Source organism: Crinia signifera, chromosome 2 (genome assembly GCF_055691185.1).
Source record: "Crinia signifera chromosome 2, ASM5569118v1, whole genome shotgun sequence".
NCBI classification, from domain to species: domain Eukaryota; kingdom Metazoa; phylum Chordata; class Amphibia; order Anura; family Myobatrachidae; genus Crinia; species Crinia signifera.
Window position 1 is genome coordinate 367,041,428 of NC_139218.1, and position 26,348 is coordinate 367,067,775.

The following is a 26,348-nucleotide window of genomic DNA, read 5'->3' on the forward strand; positions in this document are numbered from 1 at the left end:
TTTCTCTCAGTCCATAACATTTAGCCCCTGGTATAGATATGCAACAATGAAAATTTTAATACAGTAATGCATTTTTATGGAATAAAATACTAAAATGTGAGACTTTTTTTTTTTTTTACCAATTTTATTTAATATTTTAAGTTTTTAACCTCCTATAAGTATATATAAGTATACTCATTCATTCATTTAAATATAAAACAATATATAATGTTCACAATACTGCCATCAACTTAAAATTTCTTAATAACAGTTATTCAATTTAAAAATATAGGTTTGACTGATGCGTACCGCACACAATCGCAGGGAGAGTGAAGGCGTAATGAGGACCGTTTCTTCCAGAAGAATTCCCTGTAATTACAGCTGATGAGTAGGATGCTGCAGTAAAGACAGGTATGAATCAGAATAATATGCCAATTGAAGGTCCGTGAAGTGCTAAATACTGTATGAGACAGTCTGGGGTGCAGTTTAAATTAACTGGTAAATAGATTTAAATTTATATAGTGATTTACAGGAGAATAAAAATCATATCTCCTTTTGAAGCATTCAAGGGCTTCGGATACCATCAAGACTGCGCAAATGTGATATGATAAATGTCTTGTATGAAGATATCATTTTTCGCATTTAGTAACTTATACAGCAAAAGGTGATGATGATATTTACTTTTGTAAACAATGGGGCCGAATTAGGGCCGGTTGGAGACGGACACCGGGCCGGAGAAGGGAAATACCCAGCATTTTATTGGCATCTCCATGAAAACGCTGGGCGTTCCCCTGGCAACACAATCGGGCCAATGGCTGCTCTCAGGGCGGGCTGCTGATGTCACATGACGTCAGCGCCTGCTCAGGACTGACCTAAATGTAGAAGACTGATTAACAAACTAGTCTTCCAAAAATAAAAAAAACACCCCATGAAATACAGTATGACTGAACCTTTGGTAACATAACTACATCCAAAGAGGTAAAGTAATGGTTAATCTCCAGTCTAACCTAATAATTTCTTAATGACTTGTTTCTCTCTCATTCTGTTATGCACCACAATGAGACTGAAGCCTCTCGGTGTAAGGATAAAGCGGAGAATCGCTCAGAAGCCGCCCTAAGACTTCTGCTGCTCTGCGAGCGGGGAGCGAACAGATGGCCCAAGCGCTAGATGAAGAAATCTGTCTACGTTTAGATGTCAAATGATTTCATCTTAGCAGGGTGTGATAACTGGGAAATAGGCAATATTAGGCATAAAGACGAGTACTTCTTACAGCAACAGCACAGGATGACTGGCAAGCCATGTAAGAGCCTTCAGAAATAAACATTAACGATATTACGCTTTCTGGAATGTTAGACAATACTGTACACTAGATGCAAAATGATAAATGATCATATTGGTGATAACGGCAAAGGAAAGCTCTGCTACAGTATTCTGCCCAAGGCCGGTATGTAGCTTCCTCTAGCCGGGCCCCCTCCTCTCTGCTGGGAGCAGGTCCGTTCGCAGATTGCCTGCATTCGCACTGGATCCGATGGGCTGCACATGTGCATACGCAGGGTGTGTGCACCCACGCACCCAACACAGCAGGGGTGTAGGGAGGGGCGTGGGGCATCGGGCAGCCCCATTATCATATGGGAACACCCAGCGTTTCAAGTGCCTTCCCATGAGAACACTGGGCATTCTCATGCTAGTGAGGTCATGACGCGGGTGGGTGGGCACCGGATGTCAGCTGCCCGCCCATTTCCTCCCCAACATTCACGCATATGTAAGTTTGCACCGAGCAACCTTACATATACGTGCACCTTCCACATCTTTCGATGGTCGACGACCATCGAAAAATGCGGTAGGTTCCCCCTGCCCTGCGTAATGATGTTACTGTGTATCATCCATCGCAGGCCCCTGCAAGTGAGTCGCCCTTGCGAATGGGTTTCTCTTTGTTGCTATCATTGCTGCCATATAATATATTACCTATCCACCTTTACGGCGTTGTTTTTGCAAAGCTCCGATTACTAAATTCTAGAAGAAATGAACTCTTTACCCAACATTCAAGTTTGGAACAGCTTACCATTTACACTAAGCTTACCTGAGAGCAGGCAGCCATTTTGTGGACTGAGCAACTGTGTCTATCAGTTCCCAAGAGTATGCGGCACAACTTACAACAAGCAGTACCAGTACAGCAACGGTACCACACAGCACCACTACTGCAAGCAGCACCACTAAAACAAGCATACTACTACACAGGCAGCACCTCTACAGCAAGAGGAACCACTACACAAAGCGGCACCGCTATAACAAGCAGCACCACTACAGCAATCAACACCACTAGAGCAAGCAGCACCACTAGAGCAAGCGACACTACTACAGCAGGCAGCACCACTAGAGCAAGCAACACTATTACAGCAGGCAGCACCACTACAGCAAGAGGAACCACTACACAAAGCAGCACCACTACAGCCAGCAACCCCACTAGAGCAGGCGACACTATTACAGCAGGCAGCACCACTACAGCAAGAGGAACCACTACACAAAGCGGCACCACTACAGCAAGCAGCACCACTACAGCCAGCAACGCCACTAGAGCAAGCGGCACCACTAGAGCAAGCAACACTACTACAGCAAGCAGCACCACTAGAGCAAGGAACACTATTACAGCAGGCAGCACCACTACAGCAAGAGGAACCACTACACAAAGCGGCACCACTAGAGCAAGCAACACTATTACAGCAGGTAGCAACACTACAGCAAGAGGAACCACTACACAAAGCGGCACCACTACAGCAAGCAGCACCACTACAGCAATCAACACCACTAGAGCAAGCAGCACCACTAGAGCAAGCGGCACTACTACAGCAAGCAGCACCACTACAGCAAGCGACACTATTACAGCAGGCAGCACCACTACAGCAAGAGGAACCACTACACAAAGCGGCACCACTACAGCCAGCGGTACTTGTGTAATATCTGGGCGCCCGATTTTCCATTGCATCGCATTGCATGTAATATAGTGGCATACAATTCATGCAATGCGATTTTTCATTGTAAAGACCCAATTTTTAATTGTATAGTCACCCATGGGTGATTTCATACCCCCACTATCCAACTATGCATGGAGTTGATTTTATATAGTGTGGCAAGCGCAGCAAGCCCAGCGAGGGGACGCAGAATACATGTAAAGTAATCCACATCCCCTTGCAGGGCTCGCTGCGCTTGCCACACTATATAAAATCAACTCCATTCGTAGTTGGATAGTGGGGGTATGAAATCACCCATGCGTGATTAAACAATTAAAAATCTGGTCTTTACAATGAAAAATCGCATCACATCGCATGCCTTAAGTAGTGGCATGCAATGATAAAATCGGGCGCCCAGATAATACACAAGAACCCAGCCAGCAACCCCACTAGAGCAAGCGACACTATTACACCAGGCAGCACCACTACAGCAAGAGGAACCACTGCACAAAGCGGAACCACTAGAGCAAGCAGCACCACTACAGCAATCAACACCACTAGAGCAAGCAGCACCACTAGAGCAAGCAACACAACTACAGCAAGCAGCACCACTAGAGCAAGTGACACTATTACAGCAGGCAGCACCACTACAGCAAGAGGAACCACTACACAAAGCGTCACCACTAGAGCAAGCAACACCACTAGAGCAATCAACACCACTAGAGCAAGCAGCACCACTAGAGCAAGCAACACTACTACAGCAAGCAGCACCACTAGAGCAAGTGACACTATTACAGCAGGCAGCTCCACTACAGCAAGAGGAACCACTACACAAAGTGGCACCACTAGAGCAAGCAACACTATTACAGCAAGCAGCACCACTACAGCAAGAGGAACCACTACACAAAGCAGCACCACTACAGCAAGCAGGACCAGTACAGCCAGCAAAACCACTTGAGCAAGCAACACTATTACAGCCAGCTGCACCACTACAGCAAGAGGATCCACTACACAAAGTGGCACCGCAATAGCAAGCAGCGCCACTACAGCAATCAACACCACTAGAGCAAGCAGCACCACTAGAGCAAGCAACACTACTACAGCAAGCAGCACCACTAGAGCAAGTGACACTATTACAGCAGGCAGCACCACTACAGCAAGAGGAACCACTACACAAAGCGGCACCACTAGAGCAAGCAACACTATTACAGCAGGCAGCACCACTACAGCAAGAGGAACCAAAGCGGCACCACTAGAGTAAGCAACACTATTACAGCAAGCAGCACCACTACAGCAATAGGAACAACTACATAAAGTGGCACCACTACAGCAAGCAGCACCACTACAGCCAGCAACACCACTAGAGCAAGCAACACTATTACAGCAAGCAACACCACTACAGCAATAGGAACGACTACATAAAGCGGCACCACTACAGCAAGCAGCACCACTACAGCCAGCAACACCACTAGAGCAAGCAACACTATTACAGCATGTAGCACCACTACAGCAATTGGAACAACTACATAAAGCGGCACAAATAGAGAAAGCAGCATCACTACAGCAAGCAGCACCACTAGCACAAAGCTTCTGGGTTTGTTGGCTGGGCTGAATACCTGCCAACTGTAAGGTCTCCAACCATTTAAGCACCACTAGAGCAAGTTACACTATTACAGCAGGCAGCACCACTACAGCAAGAGGAACCACTACACAAAGCGGCACCACTAGAGCAAGCAACACTATTACAGCAGGCAGCAACACTACAGCAAGAGGAACCACTACACAAAGCGGCACCACTAGAGCAAGCAACACCACTAGAGCAATCAACACCACTAGAGCAAGCAGCACCACTAGAGCAAGCAACACTACTACAGCAAGCAGCACCACTAGAGCAAGTTACACTATTACAGCAGGCAGCTCCACTACAGCAAGAGTAACCACTACACAAAGTGGCACCACTAGAGCAAGCAACACTATTACAGCAAGCAGCACCACTACAGCAAGAGGAACCACTACACAAAGCAGCACCACTACAGCAAGCAGCACCAGTACAGCCAGCAAAACCACTTGAGCAAGCAACACTATTACAGCAAGCTGCACCACTACAGCAAGAGGATCAACTACACAAAGTGGCACCGCAATAGCAAGCAGCGCCACTACAGCAATCAACACCACTAGAGCAAGCAGCACCACTAGAGCAAGCAACACTATTACAGCAGGCAGCACCACTACAGCAAGAGGAACCACTACACAAAGTGGCACCACTACAGCAAGCAGCACCACTACAGCAATCAACACCACTAGAGCAAGCAGCACCACTAGAGCAAGCAACACTACTACAGCAAGCAGCACCACTAGAGCAAGTGACACTATTACAGCAGGCAGCACCACTACAGCAAGAGGAACCACTACACAAAGCGGCACCACTAGAGCAAGCAACACTATTACAGCAGGCAGCACCACTACAGCAAGAGGAACCAAAGTGGCACCACTAGAGCAAGCAACACTATTACAGCAAGCAGCACCACTACAGCAATAGGAACAACTACATAAAGCGGCACCACTACAGCAAGCAGCACCACTACAGCCAGCAACACCACTAGAGCAAGCAACACTATTACAGCAAGCAGCACCACTACAGCAATAGGAACGACTACATAAAGCGGCACCACTACAGCAAGCAGCACCACTACAGCCAGCAACACCACTAGAGCAAGCAACACTATTACAGCATGTAGCACCACTACAGCAATAGGAACAACTACATAAAGCGGCACCAATAGAGTAAGCAGCACCACTACAGCAAGCAGCACCACTAGCACAAAGCTTCTGGGTTTGTTGGCTGGGCTGAATACCTGCCAACTGTAAGGTCTCCAATCATTTAATCAGCAGGCACCATAACCTTTCAGATCAGTCAGAGGGGGAGAGATAAAGTGGAATGTACCAACCAGGAGCTGATTGCTGATACTTTCTCTATTTATACTTTCTCTATTTATACTTTCTCTATTTAATAATTGCTACCAACTCCCCCAGAATATGTTATTTACTTTCTGATTTCTGTATATTTCATAGAAATGTACTGGTAGGCCATTTGCACCTTTAGTTCTCTCTTTATCAAGAAGGTCATTGGGCCAGATGCACTAAGCTTCAAAAGGGATAAAATGGAGAGTGATAAACAGCCAGCCAATCAGCTCCTACAGTACCTGCCATGTCACAGACTGTGTTTGAAAAAATGTCAGGCAATGTAAGTGCATCTGGCCTGTTGACTAATTGTTGATACCTGAGCTACTTGCTTAAGATTTGTCACACATGCTCAAGTGCATCCATTCACAATATATAACTGTAAAAATGTATCAATTAGATCCTCTTTGAGCCCAGATTGCAACCATAAGAACCGTGTCTAGCATGAGTGAACCACAATCAGACATCATATTGCATAGTCATACTGCCTCCAGTATGACAAAATTCTAGAAATTTTGCCAAAATTTTATACATTTTCGTACCTATTCATCAGACTAATTCAGGGGGCCAAATGTAATAGGGTGAGAGTTTCAGAAAGTGAGAGATTTTGGGAGAGTTTTCCCCTTTTTTTTAAAGCAGCAATCAATTACACTGCAAAACCAGGTTTATTTTGCCATGTAATTGATTGCTGCTTTAAAAAACATGGGAAAACTCTCCCAAAATCTCTCACTTTCTGAAACTCTCACCCTATTACATTTGGCCCTAGAAATCATATGGGATTGGTTGAAGAATATATAGCAATAACCTAACAAGACTGCCCTGGAATTCCCTGTTGGAGCGTTCATCTCTTAATTCCTGGTTTATAATCTCTCCTACTGGATTCCATTGGGTAAATATACAAATTTACCCCCATGACACTAGCAACAATTGCAAGGATGCCCCGTGTGCAGTCTTGCAATTGCATCGGTATTATACTGTATGAGTGCTTTGCTAAACAGCAAAGTGCTTGCATGTTAAGCAGGGGCAAACGCAGGATTTTCAGAAGGGGGTTTCCAGAGGGGCGGAGCAAAGCACGGAGATGGACACTTAGGTGACCCAGTATATGCCGGGTCAGTTAAAGTATTATCGATAGACCAAATGTATATAAATAATAATAATAAAAAATTGGGGCCCCTACCAATCCTCCAGTGGTAGGGGTGGGGGAAGCTTTGATGTCCCACGGGTGGTAGGGGGTATTATATCAACCGCTCAGCATGTAGGGCCTGGATCAGTAATTTCCACTAATTACCCCTTTACTGCACAGATGGTGGGAGATGAGGTGGGAGAAGGGGCATTGGGCTGAATGAAGGGGCCCTGATACATAACTTCCAGGGTGGTAGAGGATGTTTAATATGCAGAGGAGGGGTGTATAGTGGAGTGGGCTTATTATTCATACATTTCTAGTGGGAGGACAGCTTGCTTGACTGCAGATAACTCCAGTTCCCGAAAATAGGAGGCAGAGCAATCTGCCAACGAGTATATAAAACTACATACCAGGTTTGTGGAGCTGGAGCAGTAACCAGCTGCTGGAAGGCTGATATCTCTGGTTCTGAGAACAGTAGAGACAAGCTTCTAGTGCCCATCAAAGGGGGAGAGTCCCAGCTTTTGGAATATACCCTCAGAAAAACTCTAATGTAGGGTACACACCAGGACGACCACCGTCGTCCACGACCGATAGACGACCATGGAACGATTTCCCTTGGACTTCCCGGGAGCTCCCAGGCTCCCAGCAAACGATTAGCAAAAATTATGTTTTTTTGCGGAACGATCTAAATCCGATCCCGATGCGCCCGTGATGGTCGTTAAGACGGTCGGATCGCTGTGTTTTTTTTTTTTGCAAGAACACATGCGACCGTCGTCAGATTGGCCTTTGAAATTTGAATGAAGGGGCTGGACTAGCAGAGGGGGATAGGAATAGCAGCAGCCATTTTAAACCAGTGTATTTCTGCTTTGTTACTAGTGAGGCTTGGTTTATACCTGCTGAACGCTGGACATAGCTATTTACACATTACTTTGTTTTGCCTGCCATTACAAAGTGTCTTTTAACCCTGCACTATGGAGAATGCAGTGATGGGTAGTCACCAGCAACATTACCTGCTCTATTATGCAGTGCTGAAGCTCAGGCGTCAGAGGGCCCAGCGCAGGAGAGAAAGATCATGCTGGACAAAGCAGTGGCTACTGCAGCGTCAGACTCGTTCGCACATGCCACTGCTCAGGGATATCAGGGAAAATAACCCAGACGATTTCCGGAACTTCTTGAGGATGGATGATGCCACATTCCAGGAATTGCTGCGTCTGGTGACTCCCCACATCGAGAAGCAGGATACCAAGTATCGCATTACTATCCCTGCTGAGGAACGGCTGGTGGTGACCCTGAGGTTTCTGGCGACAGGACGGTCTCTTGCTGACCTAAAGTTTGGATCCCTCATCTCCCCGCAAGCTTTGGGCCTCATCATCCCGGAGACCTGCAAAGCCATTGTGAAGGTGCTGCAGTACCAGTATTGCAAGGTAAGGATGAAAAATACACTGTACACTTTATTGTGCAAACAAAATATTTTTATTTATAATTTTGGCCTAGGACAGAAACAGGTTTTTTAGGCCTTTCATATGTAAAACATGTAAAATAGTAAATAGATTTATTGTGTCAACACAAATATATTATAATACCATATATAAAAGATATTGTACAAAAACACACACTATATATAAACATTTAAGTATGTATGACCCAGTTTAAACTTTCCCAATAAGTACGGGCTACTGTGTGGCAGAGGATGTCTGCCGCAGATATGTAAAGGCTGCGGCCCACATGGCGCATGGCGCAGATGCAATGGTCCCGGCCCCATTGATGTGCGCCATACGCCATGTGAGCAGTGGCCATCACATACCTGCAGCTGAGACCATGTCTGCCGCACAGTACCCCATACTATTGGCAAAGACAAAAGGGCAATAAATGGAGTTTGCTCTCCAGATTGAGGAGAATCCTGTTCTCCCTCTGGTAATGCAGGTACAGGTAGCAGCATATACGTAGAAAAAAAGACACTCTGGTAACTTATGAAACAGGCCCTTACAACAGTAGGGATAAGGTACTGTGTGGCAGAGGATGTCTGCTGCAAATATGTAAAGGCTGTGGCCCACATGGCGCAGATGCAATGGCCCCGTCCCCATTGATGTGCGCCATACGCCATGTGAGCAGTGGCCATCACATACCTGCAGCTGAGACCATGTCTGCCGCACAGTACCCCATACTATTGGCAAAGACAAAAGGGCAATAAATGGAGTTTGCTCTCCAGATTGAGGAGAATCCTGTTCTCTCTCTGGTAATGCAGGTACAGGTAGCAGCATATATGTAGAAAAAAAGACACTCTGGTAACTTATGAAACAGGCCCTTACAACAGTAGGGATAAGGTACTGTGTGGCAGAGGATGTCTGCTGCAGATATGTAAAGGCTGCGGCCCACATGGCGCATGGTGCAGATGCAATGGCCCCGTCCCCATTGATGTGCGCCATACGCCATGTGAGCAGTGGCCATCACATACCTGCAGCTGAGACCATGTCTGCCGCACAGTACCCCATACTATTGGCAAAGACAAAAGGGCAATAAATGGAGTTTGCTCTCCAGATTGAGGAGAATCCTGTTCTCCCTCTGGTAATGCAGGTACAGGTAGCAGCATATACGTAGAAAAAAAGACACTCTGGTAACTTATGAAACAGGCCCTTACAACAGTAGGGATAAGGTACTGTGTGGCAGAGGATGTCTGCTGCAAATATGTAAAGGCTGTGGCCCACATGGCGCAGATGCAATGGCCCCGTCCCCATTGATGTGCGCCATACGCCATGTGAGCAGTGGCCATCACATACCTGCAGCTGAGACCATGTCTGCCGCACAGTACCCCATACTATTGGCAAAGACAAAAGGGCAATAAATGGAGTTTGCTCTCCAGATTGAGGAGAATCCTGTTCTCTCTCTGGTAATGCAGGTACAGGTAGCAGCATATACGTAGAAAAAAAGACACTCTGGTAACTTATGAAACAGGCCCTTACAACAGTAGGGATAAGGTACTGTGTGGCAGAGGATGTCTGCTGCAGATATGTAAAGGCTGCGGCCCACATGGCGCATGGTGCAGATGCAATGGCCCCGTCCCCATTGATGTGCGCCATACGCCATGTGAGCAGTGGCCATCACATACCTGCAGCTGAGACCATGTCTGCCGCACAGTACCCCATACTATTGGCAAAGACAAAAGGGCAATAAATGGAGTTTGCTCTCCAGATTGAGGAGAATCCTGTTCTCCCTCTGGTAATGCAGGTACAGGTAGCAGCATATAAAAAAAAAAGACACTCTGGCCCTTGTGTGGCAGAGGATGTCTGCTGCAGATATGTAAAGGCTGTGGCCCACATGGCGCATGGCGCAGGTGCAATGGTCCCGGCCCCATTGATGTGCGCCATACGCCATGTGAGCAGTGGCCATCACATACCTGCAGCTGAGACCATGTCGATGGTAAATGATAAAATAGCCTATTTTTTAAGACAGATCCTCAAAAACAGGAGACTCCGGATCTTCTATCAGTAAAGAACTGTAGAATTAACGGGGGGGGGGGGGGGGGGGGGGGGGGGGGGGGGTTGAGAAGGCTGTGTAGGTGTTGACTGGGTATGTGTTGGAATTGTGCTCGACTGGCCTGGTACGGTGGCAGGCGGAGTAGGCACTGGTGATTCTAATGACAGTGGTGTGTCTGGTGCACTACCCATGCTAACTATTTTAGTGCCACTGTTGAGATACCCTAAACTGCCATTATACACCAACTCCATGCATAACTTTTCAAAAGTAAGTTGCTGGTCTGGAGCCATGTTGCGAACACACTCTGCCACATAAGTGAAGTAGTTGTCATGTTTGTCCGGGTTTCTTTGCAGGACTCGCTGTGCCTGCATCATAAATTCTTCATGTGCTGCTGCTTCTCCTTTTTTTCCTTTGCCATGCATTTTTTTGGCACGGGGGAGTGGTGGAGTGGGTTCCAGGGTGGGTGGCGGAGTGCGTGCCGGAGTAGGAGCTTCGCTCGATGTGCATGCATTATCTGATAGGACAGACAGGTCTGGGGTTGCAGGTGGGTAGTCACCAAGCTGTAAAAAAATTTAACATGTTTACTAATCAATTCTATTTACTTCTAATTTCAGTTCCCTACCAGCGTGAATGAATGGAAAGTCATCGCAGAGGAGTTTGAACAGCGATGGAACTTTCCAAATTGCGGTGGAGCCATTGATGGCAAACATGTCCGCATAGCCCAGCCTATCAATAGTGGTTCCTACTACTTTAATTACAAGGGCTATTTTAGCATTGTACTAATGGCTGTGGTGAATGCGAACTATGAGTTTATCTTCCTGGATGTAGGAAGGAATGGCCATGCATCGGATGGTGGCACTTTCAAGGACACAAAGTTCTACGAAAGGCTCATAGCGAACACCCTTCACTTGCCGTCTGTCCAGGAAACTAAACAGGGGCTCAACTTTGTGTTTGTGGCAGACGAGGCTTTTGGCCTGCACGAGCATGTCATGAAGCCATATGCGCAAAGGGGCCTGAACCATGACAAAAGGATCTTTAACTACAGGCTATCCAGGGCACGGCGTGTTGTGGAAAATGCTTTTGGCATCCTGGCTAGCCGGTTTCGTATTTTCCACACTGCCATTAACCTGAGGGTGGACAAAATTGACTGGGTTGTCACTGCGTGCTGTGTCCTGCACAATTTGCTCCGCAGAAAAGCCACACAGCAAAGGGCTACAGGCACAGCACTCCAAGAAGACCAAGATCTGCCAGAGGAGGTAGTGCAGATATCCTCCTTGCAAACCCCAACACAACACTTCACAGGGAGTGCACGAGCCAAACAGGTGAGGGAAGAGTACATGGCCTACTTTAATGGGGAGGGGGCTGTGGATTGGCAGGAGGAATCAATTAGATAGCCCAAACAATAGACTCACCGATGCAGACTGCGAATTCTCCTCCTCCTGCGCCGTGACTTCTTGGTTTTCGTGTTCGACCATCAGGACTACTCCTGTCCTCATCGACTCCTGGCTGAGGGTGAACGTCAACCTGTCGTAGTACCAGAGCGATGTTTGATATATCTCGTCGACTCCAGCACCAGACTTCTTTGCAGCCTCCACCTTCTTGTGTTCCTTTAAGAACACCGTGCGCAGATTCTGGATGCGTTTCCGCACCCATTCAACATTGGCCTCTGGGTGAAATGGGAGACTGTAGCGAGCCAAGTCCTCCAAGGCTTGGGTTCTTTTCATTTTGTTCGAATACTCTTTGGACTTTGTTCGCCACAGGCATTCATGGGAACGATACTTCTCGATAAACCCTTCTAAAAATTCTTGTTCTTTTGCGTTGGACATTGGGACTGTAAAAAGATAAAACCATTTTAGTTGTTATATAGTTATATCCATGTTTTGTTTCATATTTAAATTGTTATAGTTATAGTTACCAGTTTACCTAGTTCTTATGTTTTAAGTATTTAAAATGTTAATAAACTTTGATGAAAACCACTATACATTTTATTGTGCAGATTGCTATTCACACACACAGGTGAATGGGGCCTAGCAGAGAGGAGTGCATGGAATACTGCAATGGTGGACAATGGCTATATGTATATATCTATACTAGGTGATTCATCGCGCCCTACGGGCGCTCTTCACACCGGCGTAAGGGGCTACGCCCCTTAATTTGTGAACATTTGTATTGTGAGAAATATGGTTAGAATTGTAATGAAAGATGCCCTGTATTGCAGCTTCTGGCAGTGGGTGAGGGTCCAGCGTGGCAGCACAGGAGTACCGGACGGTGGCCCTGAGTCAGTGTCTCCTCCTACTGGGTGGGAGTTAGGGTGCATGAGAGCAGGAGGCTGGGATATGAGGCATGATAGGGGTATGTGGGCAACACAGCGTCAGCGATTACCCAGTGGTGGAAGTTACAGTTCAGGAGAGCAGGAAGCTGGGTAGTGATAGGGGTGTGTGGGCATACGGGGGACTAAAGAGGGTGGTGGACACTGTGCAGCTTCTGCCAGTGGGTGAGGGTCCAGCGTGGCAGCACAGAAATACAGGAGTCAGTGTCTCCTCCGACTGGGTAAGAGTTAGGGTGCATTAGAGCAGGAGGCTGGGCGGTAAAGCATGATAGGGGAATGTGGGCAACACAGGGTGAGCGGGTCTCCACTGGCGGAAGTTACGGGGCAGGAGAACAGGAGGCAGGGCAGTGTCCTCCCACATTGATGGCAAAAGTATTCAACATCGGCCATAAACCATCGATTATTTGAAAATCATTGATGGTCGATGGGCATCCCTAGAACTGGAGGAGGGTGGGGGACAGTATGCAGCTCCCGGCAGTGGGTGAGCGTCTCCTCCCACTGGGAGGGAGTGAGCGTGCATGAGAGCAGGAGGCTGTATAATAGTGGTATGTGGGCAAGACATTGATAAAAGTTGTGGCGCTGGTGCAGAGGGCAGTGGGGAAACCTGCAGTGCGGCAGCCAGGGCCGGATTTCCCACCTAGGGGCGGTACCTGCTTGTGGTGGTACAGGATCCCCCATTGTCACGGGGGTACGTGAAATGCGGGAGCGGGGGCGGCGGTGGTCCGCTGGGGGGTGGAATTGCCGGAAGGGGGTCTGGGGGGTCTGCAAATTGCGGGAGGGGGGGGTGGTGTGTGGGGATCCGCGGTTAGCGGGAGGGGGCGGGGGTCCGCAAATCGTGGGCAGGGGCGCGGGGGGGCTTGAATCGTGGGAAGGGGGGTCCGCAAATTGCGGGAGGGGGGTTGTCGGGGTTAGTGAATTGCGGGAGGGGGGGTTGCGGAGGTCCGTGAATTGCGGGAGGGGCGCGTGGGGTGCCGTGAGTCAAGGGGGGGTGGTGCGGGGGTCCGTGAATCACGGGAGGGGTCATGAATCACAGGAGGGGGGGTCGTGGGGGGGCTGCGAATCGCAGGAGGGGGGTGTGGGGGGTTGCCGTGAATTGCATGAGGGGGGCGTGAATCAAGGGAGGGTGGGCGCAGGGGGGTGGTGCGGGGGTCCGTGAATCGCGGGAGGGGGCATGAATCGCGGGAGGGGGGGTCGTGGGGGGTTCCGAATCGCAGGAAGGGGGGTATGGGGTGTGCCGTGAATTGCGTGAGGGGGGCATGAATCGCGGGAGGGGGGGTCCCCGAATGTGTGAATTACGGGGCGGTGGCAAATCGCGAGAGGTGCCGAGGGAGCCCGCAAATCGCGGGAGGGGGGCGCTACGGGGGGTTTCGTGAATCGCGGGAGGGGGGGTCGTGGGGGGTTGCGAATCGCAGGAAGGGGGGTGTGGGGGGTGCCGTGAATTGCGTGAGGGGGGCATGAATCGCGGGAGGTGGGGTCCCCGAATGTGTGAATTAGGGGACGGTCGCAAATCGCGAGAAGTGCCGAGAGGGCCCGCAAATCGCGGGAGGGGGTGCTACGGGGGGTTCCGTGAATCGCGGGAGGGGGCGGCGCGAATTGCGGGAGGGGGGTCGCAAATCACAGTAGGGGGGGTGTGCCGTGAATCGCGGGAGGGGGGGTCGCGGGGGGCCCTTTTAATGCCGGGAGGGGGGGTCGCAGGGGTCCGGCGAATCGCGGGAGGGGAGGATGCAGGGGTCCTGCGAATCGCGGGAGGGGGCTCGCGGGAGGGAGGGGTCGCTGGGGTCCCGCGATTTGCGGGAGGGACGCGGGGGTCCCGCGTTTCGCGGGAGGGGGTGGTCGCGGAGGTCCAGCGAATCGCGGGAGGGGGTGGTCGGGTCTGGGACGGATATTAGACAGCACTTACATCGACAGCCTTTACATCGACACCATTAGTTCGACAGCTCAATAGGTCGACATGGTTTTAGGTCGACATGTCATTATGTCGACAGCTCATTAGGTCGACAGCTCATTAGTTCGACAGCTCATTAGGTCGACATGTTTTTAGGTCGACACTGCCATTAGGTCGACAGAGTCTTTGTCGACAGTCAAAAGGTCGACATGGTTTTTTTCACTGTTTTTTTGGCCGAAATGTCGACACAGTCGACATGGACACAGTTTGAAGTGTACCGCAGCCGCTCGCTATGCTTCGGGCACGGTGCCTCGCTGCGCTCGGCACACTATTTTATTCTCCCACCACGCCCTAGTGGATAGTAGGGCATGAAATACCGCCTATATCGGCTCAATAAACAGTGAAAAAACCCATGTCGACCTTTTGACTGTCGACATAGACACTGTCGACCTAATGGCAGTGTCGACCTAAAAACATGTCGACCTAATGAGCTGTCGACCTAATGAGCTGTCGACCTAATGAGCTGTCGACCTAATGACATGTCGACCTAATGGTATGTCGACCTAAAACCATGTCGACCTATTGAGCTGTCGAACTAATGGTGTCGATGTAATGGCTGTCTATGTAAGTGCTGTCTAACAATAGTCCGGATACCGGGGTGGTCGCGGGGGTCGCGCGAATCGCGGGAGGGGGGTCACGGGGGTCCCATGAATCGCGGGAGGGGGGGTTCGCGGGGGTCCCGCGAATCACGGGAGGGGGGGTCGCGGGGGTCCCGCAACTGGCGGGAGGGTGGAAAGCTGGGGTCCCGCGAATCGCGGTAGGGGGGGTGCGGGGTCCCGCGAATGGCGGGAGGGGGGTCACGGGGGTCCCGCGAATCGCGGGAGGGGGGGTCGCGGGGGTCCCGCGAATCGCGGGAGGGGGGGTCGCGGGGGTCCCGCGATTCGCGGGAGGGGGGGGGGGCGCGGGGGTCCCGCGATTCGCGGGAGGGGGGGGCGCGGGGGTCCCGCGATTCGCGGGAGGGGGGGTCGCGGGGGGTCCCGCGAATCGCGGGAGGGGGGGTCGCGGGGGTCCCGCAATTCGCGGGGTCGCGGGGGTCCCGCGATTCGCGGGAGGGGGGGGCGCGGGGGTCCCGCGATTCGCGGGAGGGGGGGGCGCGGGGGGTCCCGCGAATCGCGGGAGGGGGGGCGCGGGGGGGTCCCGCAAATCGCGGGAGGGGGGGGTCGCGGGGGGTCCCGCGAATCGCGGGAGGGGGGTCGCGGGGGTCCTGGCAGAGGGTAGGGATGTGCAGGAGTAATGGTGGATGGTGGCTGTGGAGTAATGGTGGATGGTGGGCGTGTACTGTAGCCCTGGCTGGGCGGGGGGAGGTGATGTCAAGGGGGTGGAACGTCAGACACATGAAAGTGAAACTGTTCTACACAGGAACGTTCTCCACAGGGGTTGAGTGACAGATCTGGCTAAATATATAAGAGATATACACAAACACACACACACAGGTGAATGGGGCCTAGCAGATAGGAGTGCATGGAATACTGCAATGGTGGACAATGGTTATATGTATATATCTATATATACACAAACACACACACACACACAGGTGAATGGGGCCTAGCAGAGAGGAGTGCATGGAATACTGCAATGGTGGACAATGGTTATATGTATATATCCAGGGCTATTTTTCAGCAGGCTCCAGCAGGAACTGTGGCCCTTATTCTAGTTCACTCTTTCTGACAAACTATTTCTAATACCCCTTTTACACCGCCGAAAAATCCGGGTCAGCGGCGGGTCAAACCCGGATCCTCGGCGGTGTAAATGGGGGGTATCCGTGTCCATTTACACGGGTCCTCTACCCAGGTCCTGACCTGGGTAGAACACGGATGGGACCCGTGTAAATGGCGGTGTAAATGGTCCCGCTGCGGGTCCAGGCACCCGCAGCGGGTCCACAGCGTGCAGCGCTGGGGAAGCTGTCCCCAGGTGCTGCGGGAGGAGGGGGGTCCCTGCGGCTACTGAGTGGAGATGGGCTACCTGTCAGCGGCCAGCCTGACACGGCGCTGCCACTGCTGTATCTTCCCCGCTGCTGTATCTCTTGCGGCGGATGGCGGTGTCGGCGGTCTCTCGACGGTCAGTGTCGGCGGTCCCTCGGCGGTCAGTGTCGGCGGTCCCCTGCGCCAGAGGGACCGCCGACACTGACTGTCCATCCGCCGCAAGGACCGGCCACCGGGGGGAGATACAGCAGCGCCGGCAATCATAGGGTCTTTTCCCCTGCGCCAGAGGGACCGCCGACACTGACCGCCGAGGGACCGCCGACACTGACCGCCGAGGGACCGCCGCAAGAGATACAGCAGCGGGGGGGATACAGCAGTGGCAGCGCCGTGTCAGGCTGGCCGCTGACAGGTACCCCATCTCCACTCCGTAGCCGCAGGGACCCCCCTCCTCCCGCAGCACCCGGGGACAGCTTCCCCCCTCTACCCCCACAGCACCCGGGGACAGCTTCCCCCCTCTACCCCCACAGCACCCGGGGACAGCTTCCCCCCTCTACCCCCTCCAAGCTATATAGATAGATCTATATAGATCTATATAGATATATAGATCTATATATATATATATATAGATATATATATATATATATCTATAGATATATATATCTATCTATATAGATATATATATATAGATATATCTATATAGATATGTATATCTATATATCTATATAGATATATATATATCTATATAGATATATATATATATATCTATATATATAGATATATATATATCTATATATATCTATATATCTATAGATATCTATATATATCTATATCTATATATATCTATATATATATATCTATATATATATAGATATACCACCACAATAGTGCTAATTAGCGCCCAGTAGTCACACTAGTCTTTCCTTATCTCTATACCATCCATAGACACATTTTTAAAATGAAAAACATTTATTGTAAAATCACTTTAAAACGATTTGTTTGTACAGTTTTCTCAACAGAAGATTTTCTTTATACAATGGATGTATGCAAAAAGCCCGACGCGTTTCGTCTCACAACGAGACTTCATCAGGGGTGCTTTACATATATCTATAAATAAAACATAGTAATAAGCATATCAGACGAGGAAAGACAAAAATATACATACAATTAAAATAATTTTTTTACATTTTTACAAATTGTCCTGTATGGATGAAGAACAGACGGAAGATATTCTTTTTATAGTATTACTTTTATCAGATTCGTATATAAGAAAAATACTATTTTTATTATTTTAAAATTCACCATATATCATTAATTGAAAAGAAAACATTTTTCTTGGAAATAAGATTCAAGCGGGAGGAAGGGGAGGAAAGAGAAACGTGGAAATTTCCAGCTTGCATTACTATTATCATATGAATTTTATATTTTATTCCCATAATTTTGTGAGTTTATGAAATAAAAAGCATGTCATACCTTGTTCGGTCTGTATAGTAATTTCTCAGCAGAGAATAAAATTTCGGTACTGGTTTTACTGTCAATGGTTCAAACCTGACTCCTCATTGGGTATACTACAACTACCAACAGAAATATATAGATTCAAACTCATGATATCAATTTTAATCTCAATTGATTTATATACACTCATTAGGTTTCAGTTTTACCTTTAATTTATAATCTGTTTTGCTGGTCCATAATAATTCTTCACTTTTTATTTTATGAGGAATATCTAATGGGTTCAATGAATATAACAAGTTTTATGACACATAAATCCAACCCATTTAGATCCCTTTCAAATTATATTTATGTTCATATACATACCGATTAGATTTTAGTTTTTTAGAATGACCAGGTGTTTGCGCTATCCTTGCGCCTCCACAGGTATAAAAAATCAGGTAAATTGGACCACAATTTAAAGTTTTTTTTATCCTTCTCTCTTCTATAAAGAGGGGAGAAAAGTATATTAAAACTTATTTTAAGCTAGTTACAGATGTCCCCTTTATAGTACTATTTTTATTAGATTTTTACATACCTCTAATGGATAGGTGATCCTATAATCCTTAGAGGCAAAAAAGCTTTCCAAAGGAACAAAGGAAATTCCTAATGGACGGCACATGAAAACATTGTATTACAATCAAAGTTTAGGGTAGCAAACACTATTTCCAGCTTTTATCCCCATAAGATCAAATAGCTTTTTGTACCTGGTATCTCCAGTAGTAGTGCTCTCCTCTGTATCCAATGTGCAAGTGATACCTGTATGCCCAGGTCTCCTATTTATAGGAGGAAGTCTATGACCTCACTTCCTGTGTCTCTATAAATGTGTATTTTTTTTTTTTTTTTTTATTTACTTTATTTTAAATATAATATAGATCTATTTATATAATTATCTATAATTAATAGTGCATTCATTAATTAATTATTTGAGTGAAATAATAATAATATTTTAATTGTGCCATAGTGAGCTTTAATTTTATATCTCTATACTCTCAGTAATTGATTTTTTACTTTATTTTAAATATAGTATAGATCTATTTATATAATTTTCTATAATTATTAGTGCATTCATTAATTAATTATTTTGGAGTGAAATAATAATAATATTTTAATTGTGCCATAGTGAGCTTTAATTTTATATCCCTATACTCTCAGTAATTGATTTTTTGTTTGTTTAAATATATCATAATTTATTTCCCCACTAATAATAGGAGCCCCTAAATCTCATGGATAGTCAACTGGAAACCGTGTTTGCCTTACAAAGTATAGATAGCATTAACCCTCTTAATCTAATTTTTATTTCAAGCCAAATTAGAATATTACTTGAAAAGTGATATGGGACCCAGAATGATAATGGACCCATACTTTTTGCTAAGCGGATGACAAACTATAACAATTTAAAGTTACATATTGACATATCTCCAACCTGATAGCAAGTTGTTACAATTTTACATATAAATACACCATATGGATATTATAAAGATATAACCGGCATAAATATTACAATGAAGTTGCAAGATTAACAAAGCATGGAATTTCACCCAAGCCCAGATGTAAAAAAAAAAAAAAAAAAAAATCTTGGAACATTTTACAAGAGTGTTTACCCAGGTCATGGTAAAATTTACATACATATAGTATTTATCAGTATATTTTCATATTCACTATTTGTACAGGAATAACATTTCCCAATATTCCCAGTACATCACAAGAATACTAATGCGGTTGGAATGTACCTATATAAGGCCAAACTTAAAGAAAGGGAGTGATTTCAATGCATTCATTAAGTCCCTTTGGGGTCATGGTATCAAGGGAATAGATCCAAAAGGATTCTCTCATAGTTAATAGTCTGTCTTTATCACCTCCTCTTGGATCATCCTTAATTTGTTCCAAGACGGAAAATTTAAAGGAGCTTACTTCAGAGTTATGCTTACACTCAAAATGTCTAGGTAAGCTGTGTGTCTGTACTTTTTTCTTTATGTTACGTAAGTGCTCCTGAATGCGCAATTTCAGATTCCTCTTCGTCTTACCAATATATGATAAATTACAACCGCATTTTACAATATACACCACATAAGTGGAGTTACATGTTACCACATTTTGCATCCTATAATCTTTTTTCAGATGTTCTGGAATGCTAGGACCTTTCCTATCTATATACTGGCAGCATATACATTTATTACAGGGATATAGTCCCTTCCTGTCAAACATATTCTCCATTTGTAATGGGGGATTTGAGTTTTTAACTTGTCTAAGTTTGCTAGGGGCCAGTATACTTTTAAGGTTTTTTGCCTTCCTGAAGACAATATCTGGTCTATCTGGAAGGTGAGGGCCTAAAACAGGGTCCATTTTTAATAGGTACCAATGTTTTTGGAGACATTTAGTAATTTGTTTGTTTTCCTGGCTATATTGTGTAATGAATGGTGTTAATTTTTTTGGGGTGGATTTTACCTTTACCTGAAGGAGATCCTGTCTATTTAATAAAGATGCTCTCTCTTGATCTTTTCGAATGTTTGAACTTTTATATCCTCTTTCCAAGAAGTTTCTAGCAAGTAAGTCAGATTGTTCCCAGTATGTTTCCACACTGCTACAATTCTTTCGGATTCTGACAAACTGGGCATAGGGGACGTTATTTTTCCACCTATCTAAATGGCAGCTGTTGGCTGGGATATAACTATTGGCATCTGTTTTTTTAAAAAATGTTTTGGTATTGATTTTATTTTCAGTGTCAACTGTTAATACCACGTCCAAAAAATCAATTTCAGTTTCATGCTCTTTATGTGTAAATTTCAAGTTGAAATCATTAATTTGCAACCCCTGGATAAAAGAGTCTAAGCTTGTCTTATCACCCTCCCACACCAAAATGAGGTCGTCTATATATCTTTTATAGAACTGGATATTATCATTTTTATATTTATATTCTTGACCTTCATACATCACTTCTTGTTCCCAACTGTTCATAAAAATGTTTGCGTATGACGGGGCAAACTTAGTGCCCATAGCCGTCCCTTGTTTTTGGACGTAATGGGCATGGTTAAACTCGAAATGGTTGTGGGTAAGGACAAATTGTATGCCGTCTAATATGAATGTTCTTTCTTTTTCAGTTGTTGTTATATCATCCATTAAAATATTTTTCACCGCTTCTATTCCCTTTTGGTGTGGTATACAAGTATAGAGGGCCTGAACATCAATTGTGGCCCATCTATACGTGGGCTTCCAACTGATAGTTTCCAGCTCCCTAAGAACTTGCGTGGAGTCTTTTAAGTAGGATCTTTGTGCCTTCACATAAGGTTGTAATTTTAGGTCTAGAAAGTGAGACAGGTTGGCTGTAAGTGACTCCACTCCTGCTACTATAGGCCGGCCTGGCGGATGAGTTTTGTTTTTATGTATTTTAGGTATATGGTATAACAATGCAGTTTTAGGTTTTTCTACATACAGATATTCCCATTCCTTTTTACAAATAACATTTTCTTTATAGGCTTTATTAAGTAGTGTCAGGAGTTCTTCTTTATAGAATTCTAGTGGATTATGATCTAATTTTTCATAGGTGGTGGGGTCGTCAATCAGTTTATATGCCTCCTCTAAATAGCTGGCCCGATCCTGCACGACCACTGCACCCCCTTTGTCGGCAATTTTTATAATAATTTCCTCATCTGTTTTTAGCTCTTTTAATGCCTTCTTTTCCTGTGAAGAGAGGTTACTGCATTTTTTATCATTAATTTGAAGATTCTTTAAATCTTCTTTGACCAAATCATAAAATATTTCCATGTGGTGTCCCTTTGATTCCACAGGGAAGAACTTAGATGGTGGGGCTACTAGAGGTTTAGGATTTAATGATTGATACATAGGATTTTTCAGGAAATGCCTCTCCAATGTTAGCCTCCTAATGTATCTATTAAGATCAATAAAGAGTTCAAATTTTTTTGAATGTTGATCAGGGGCGAATTTTAGGCCTTTATTTAATAACTCGATTTGTGGTTGCGAAAGGGTCTTTTTAGATAAGTTAAGGAGTCCTGTGTTAATGGGTCTTTCTGGAAGTGTGCAAACCTTTCCTTTTTTGGAGAGTTTTGCACCTCCTCTCTTTCCCCTTCTCCTAAAGATCTTTTCGTGCTCATCGGGGAATCCAATCTTTGATATAATGTTTCTTTTCCCTGTGTATGGGGGAAAATGGTTTTTCTCTTTTCTAAAAAATGATGACCTGGGGATGGAGATCTCATTACTTCGTATCTGTTTGATGTCTCAGGGTAATACGTTCGTCTAGGCGGTGTACGCTGTCTGTACCGCTCCCTTCTATCATGTTGGTTTCTATAGTAAGGGGATCTATCATGCTGGTTTCTATAATGAGGAGATCTTCCACGGTTCCTATCAAATCTTGAAAAGGAACGTTTTTGTTTTTGAAATGAGTTAAATCTGGGGCGAAAATGTTCTCTTTCATTGGAGAACACTTCTTCATTATTTTCCCTGTAATTCCTAGAATAATTCCGTGTACGTGCGGAATGTGTAGTATACCTTGTTTCTGGTTGTGTCCAATTATGCACATTCCCTCTTTCATAGTCTTGTTTGTCACGAACAAACTTCTTTTGCTTTCTAGATATAATATCTGTTTCCAGAGTATCTAATTTATTTTGTAAATCAATTACATCTTTCTTAAAGTCCTCATTTTCTTCGAACTTGGCCAATGACGTCTCTAACTTTTTTAATGAGTCTTCATATTTAACTAGTTCTTTTTTTCTCTCATTAGTAATAAGTGTGATTAGTTTTAATGAGCAATCATCTAAGATTTTATTCCAATTGCTCATAAAATCTACATTGTCTTGACCCATTGTAGGGTTCTTTATAATTCGTAGACCCCTCGGTATTCTCCCTACCTCCAAATACTTTTCTAAGGTAATTAGTTCATACCACCCCTTTAATTCCTTAGAGGCGATTTTTTCCATTTGGTTTAATAAATCATAATACTCCTCCTCCGTTCCTTCCATCTGTTCAACAGTTTCAATATCATCTAAAAAAATAGATCTACTTTTTAATTTTCTATTGGATCTATCTGTAATTACAGGCATTTTTGAGGGTTGTAGTTATTAATAAGCAGCAGTCTAGGAATTACTAGTAGAAAGCACAAGTTTACAACACACAAAATTCCTAGATTTGCGCTAATCCTGAATATCTAACGGTCGCTATAGCACTTGGCCCCCTACTAGTGAGGCCACACCAATCGAATACCACCACAATAGTGCTAATTAGCGCCCAGTAGTCACACTAGTCTTTCCTTATCTCTATACCATCCATAGACACATTTTTAAAATGAAAAACATTTATTGTAAAATCACTTTAAAACGATTTGTTTGTACAGTTTTCTCAACAGAAGATTTTCTTTATACAATGGATGTATGCAAAAAGCCCGACGCGTTTCGTCTCACAACGAGACTTCATCAGGGGTGCTTTACATATATCTATAAATAAAACATAGTAATAAGCATATCAGACGAGGAAAGACAAAAATATACATACAATTAAAATAATTTTTTTACATTTTTACAAATTGTCCTGTATGGATGAAGAACAGACGGAAGATATTCTTTTTATAGTATTACTTTTATCAGATTCGTATATAAGAAAAATACTATTTTTATTATTTTAAAATTCACCATATATCATTAATTGAAAAGAAAACATTTTTCTTGGAAATAAGATTCAAGCGGGAGGAAGGGGAGGAAAGAGAAACGTGGAAATTTCCAGCTTGCATTACTATTATCATATGAATTTTATATTTTATTCCCATAATTTTGTGAGTTTATGAAATAAAAAGCATGTCATACCTTGTTCGGTCTGTATAGTAATTTCTCAGCAGAGAATAAAATTTCGGTACTGGTTTTACTGTCAATGGTTCAAACCTGACTCCTCATTGGGTATACTACAACTACCAACAGAAATATATAGATTCAAACTCATGATATCAATTTTAATCTCAATTGATTTATATACACTCATTAGGTTTCAGTTTTACCTTTAATTTATAATCTGTTTTGCTGGTCCATAATAATTCTTCACTTTTTATTTTATGAGGAATATCTAATGGGTTCAATGAATATAACAAGTTTTATGACACATAAATCCAACCCATTTAGATCCCTTTCAAATTATATTTATGTTCATATACATACCGATTAGATTTTAGTTTTTTAGAATGACCAGGTGTTTGCGCTATCCTTGCGCCTCCACAGGTATAAAAAATCAGGTAAATTGGACCACAATTTAAAGTTTTTTTTATCCTTCTCTCTTCTATAAAGAGGGGAGAAAAGTATATTAAAACTTATTTTAAGCTAGTTACAGATGTCCCCTTTATAGTACTATTTTTATTAGATTTTTACATACCTCTAATGGATAGGTGATCCTATAATCCTTAGAGGCAAAAAAGCTTTCCAAAGGAACAAAGGAAATTCCTAATGGACGGCACATGAAAACATTGTATTACAATCAAAGTTTAGGGTAGCAAACACTATTTCCAGCTTTTATCCCCATAAGATCAAATAGCTTTTTGTACCTGGTATCTCCAGTAGTAGTGCTCTCCTCTGTATCCAATGTGCAAGTGATACCTGTATGCCCAGGTCTCCTATTTATAGGAGGAAGTCTATGACCTCACTTCCTGTGTCTCTATAAATGTGTATTTTTTTTTTTTTTTTTTTACTTTATTTTAAATATAATATAGATCTATTTATATAATTATCTATAATTAATAGTGCATTCATTAATTAATTATTTGAGTGAAATAATAATAATATTTTAATTGTGCCATAGTGAGCTTTAATTTTATATCTCTATACTCTCAGTAATTGATTTTTTACTTTATTTTAAATATAGTATAGATCTATTTATATAATTTTCTATAATTATTAGTGCATTCATTAATTAATTATTTTGGAGTGAAATAATAATAATATTTTAATTGTGCCATAGTGAGCTTTAATTTTATATCCCTATACTCTCAGTAATTGATTTTTTGTTTGTTTAAATATATCATAATTTATTTCCCCACTAATAATAGGAGCCCCTAAATCTCATGGATAGTCAACTGGAAACCGTGTTTGCCTTACAAAGTATAGATAGCATTAACCCTCTTAATCTAATTTTTATTTCAAGCCAAATTAGAATATTACTTGAAAAGTGATATGGGACCCAGAATGATAATGGACCCATACTTTTTGCTAAGCGGATGACAAACTATAACAATTTAAAGTTACATATTGACATATCTCCAACCTGATAGCAAGTTGTTACAATTTTACATATAAATACACCATATGGATATTATAAAGATATAACCGGCATAAATATTACAATGAAGTTGCAAGCTTAACAAAGCATGGAATTTCACCCAAGCCCAGATGTAAAAAAAAAAAAAAAAAAAAAATCTTGGAACATTTTACAAGAGTGTTTACCCAGGTCATGGTAAAATTTACATACATATAGTATTTATCAGTATATTTTCATATTCACAATTTGTACAGGAATAACATTTCCCAATATTCCCAGTACATCACAAGAATACTAATGCGGTTGGAATGTACCTATATAAGGCCAAACTTAAAGAAAGGGAGTGATTTCAATGCATTCATTAAGTCCCTTTGGGGTCATGGTATCAAGGGAATAGATCCAAAAGGATTCTCTCATAGTTAATAGTCTGTCTTTATCACCTCCTCTTGGATCATCCTTAATTTGTTCCAAGACGGAAAATTTAAAGGAGCTTACTTCAGAGTTATGCTTACACTCAAAATGTCTAGGTAAGCTGTGTGTCTGTACTTTTTTCTTTATGTTACGTAAGTGCTCCTGAATGCGCAATTTCAGATTCCTCTTTGTCTTACCAATATATGATAAATTACAACCGCATTTTACAATATACACCACATAAGTGGAGTTACATGTTACCACATTTTGCATCCTATAATCTTTTTTCAGATGTTCTGGAATGCTAGGACCTTTCCTATCTATATACTGGCAGCATTTCCAGTTGACTATCCATGAGATTTAGGGGCTCCTATTATTAGTGGGGAAATAAATTATGATATATTTAAACAAACAAAAAATCAATTACTGAGAGTATAGGGATATAAAATTAAAGCTCACTATGGCACAATTAAAATATTATTATTATTTCACTCCAAAATAATTAATTAATGAATGCACT

At 44.1% G+C, this 26,348-nt stretch overlaps 1 protein-coding gene and 2 long non-coding RNA genes across 3 annotated transcripts in view; all 3 read right to left on the reverse strand.

Moving 5' to 3' along the window:
- Positions 1-12,342, reverse strand: part of LOC146058556 (uncharacterized) — a 66,266-nt gene extending 53,924 nt beyond the window's left edge. Inside the window, exons 1-2 of the mRNA XM_083170840.1 lie at positions 11,898-12,342; positions 10,785-11,045 (exon numbers count right to left, since the gene is read on the reverse strand). Coding sequence (XP_083026966.1) covers positions 10,785-11,045; positions 11,898-12,311 — 675 coding nt within the window. The 5' untranslated portion in view covers positions 12,312-12,342. The remainder of the gene's footprint in view (positions 1-10,784; positions 11,046-11,897) is intronic.
- A 5,243-nt stretch (positions 12,343-17,585) lies between these two features.
- Positions 17,586-18,909, reverse strand: LOC146059207 (uncharacterized). Its single transcript, XR_014470178.1, has 5 exons — positions 18,877-18,909; positions 18,497-18,775; positions 18,340-18,404; positions 18,152-18,252; positions 17,586-17,785 (listed from the first exon to the last, which is right to left on the reverse strand). It is a non-coding gene; the product is annotated as an uncharacterized LOC146059207 (long non-coding RNA).
- Positions 18,910-23,301: 4,392 nt separating this feature from the next.
- Positions 23,302-24,740, reverse strand: LOC146059208 (uncharacterized). The gene is made up of 5 exons (XR_014470179.1): positions 24,708-24,740; positions 24,328-24,606; positions 24,171-24,235; positions 23,983-24,083; positions 23,302-23,616 (listed from the first exon to the last, which is right to left on the reverse strand). It is a non-coding gene; the product is annotated as an uncharacterized LOC146059208 (long non-coding RNA).
- Positions 24,741-26,348: the final 1,608 nt, after the last annotated feature.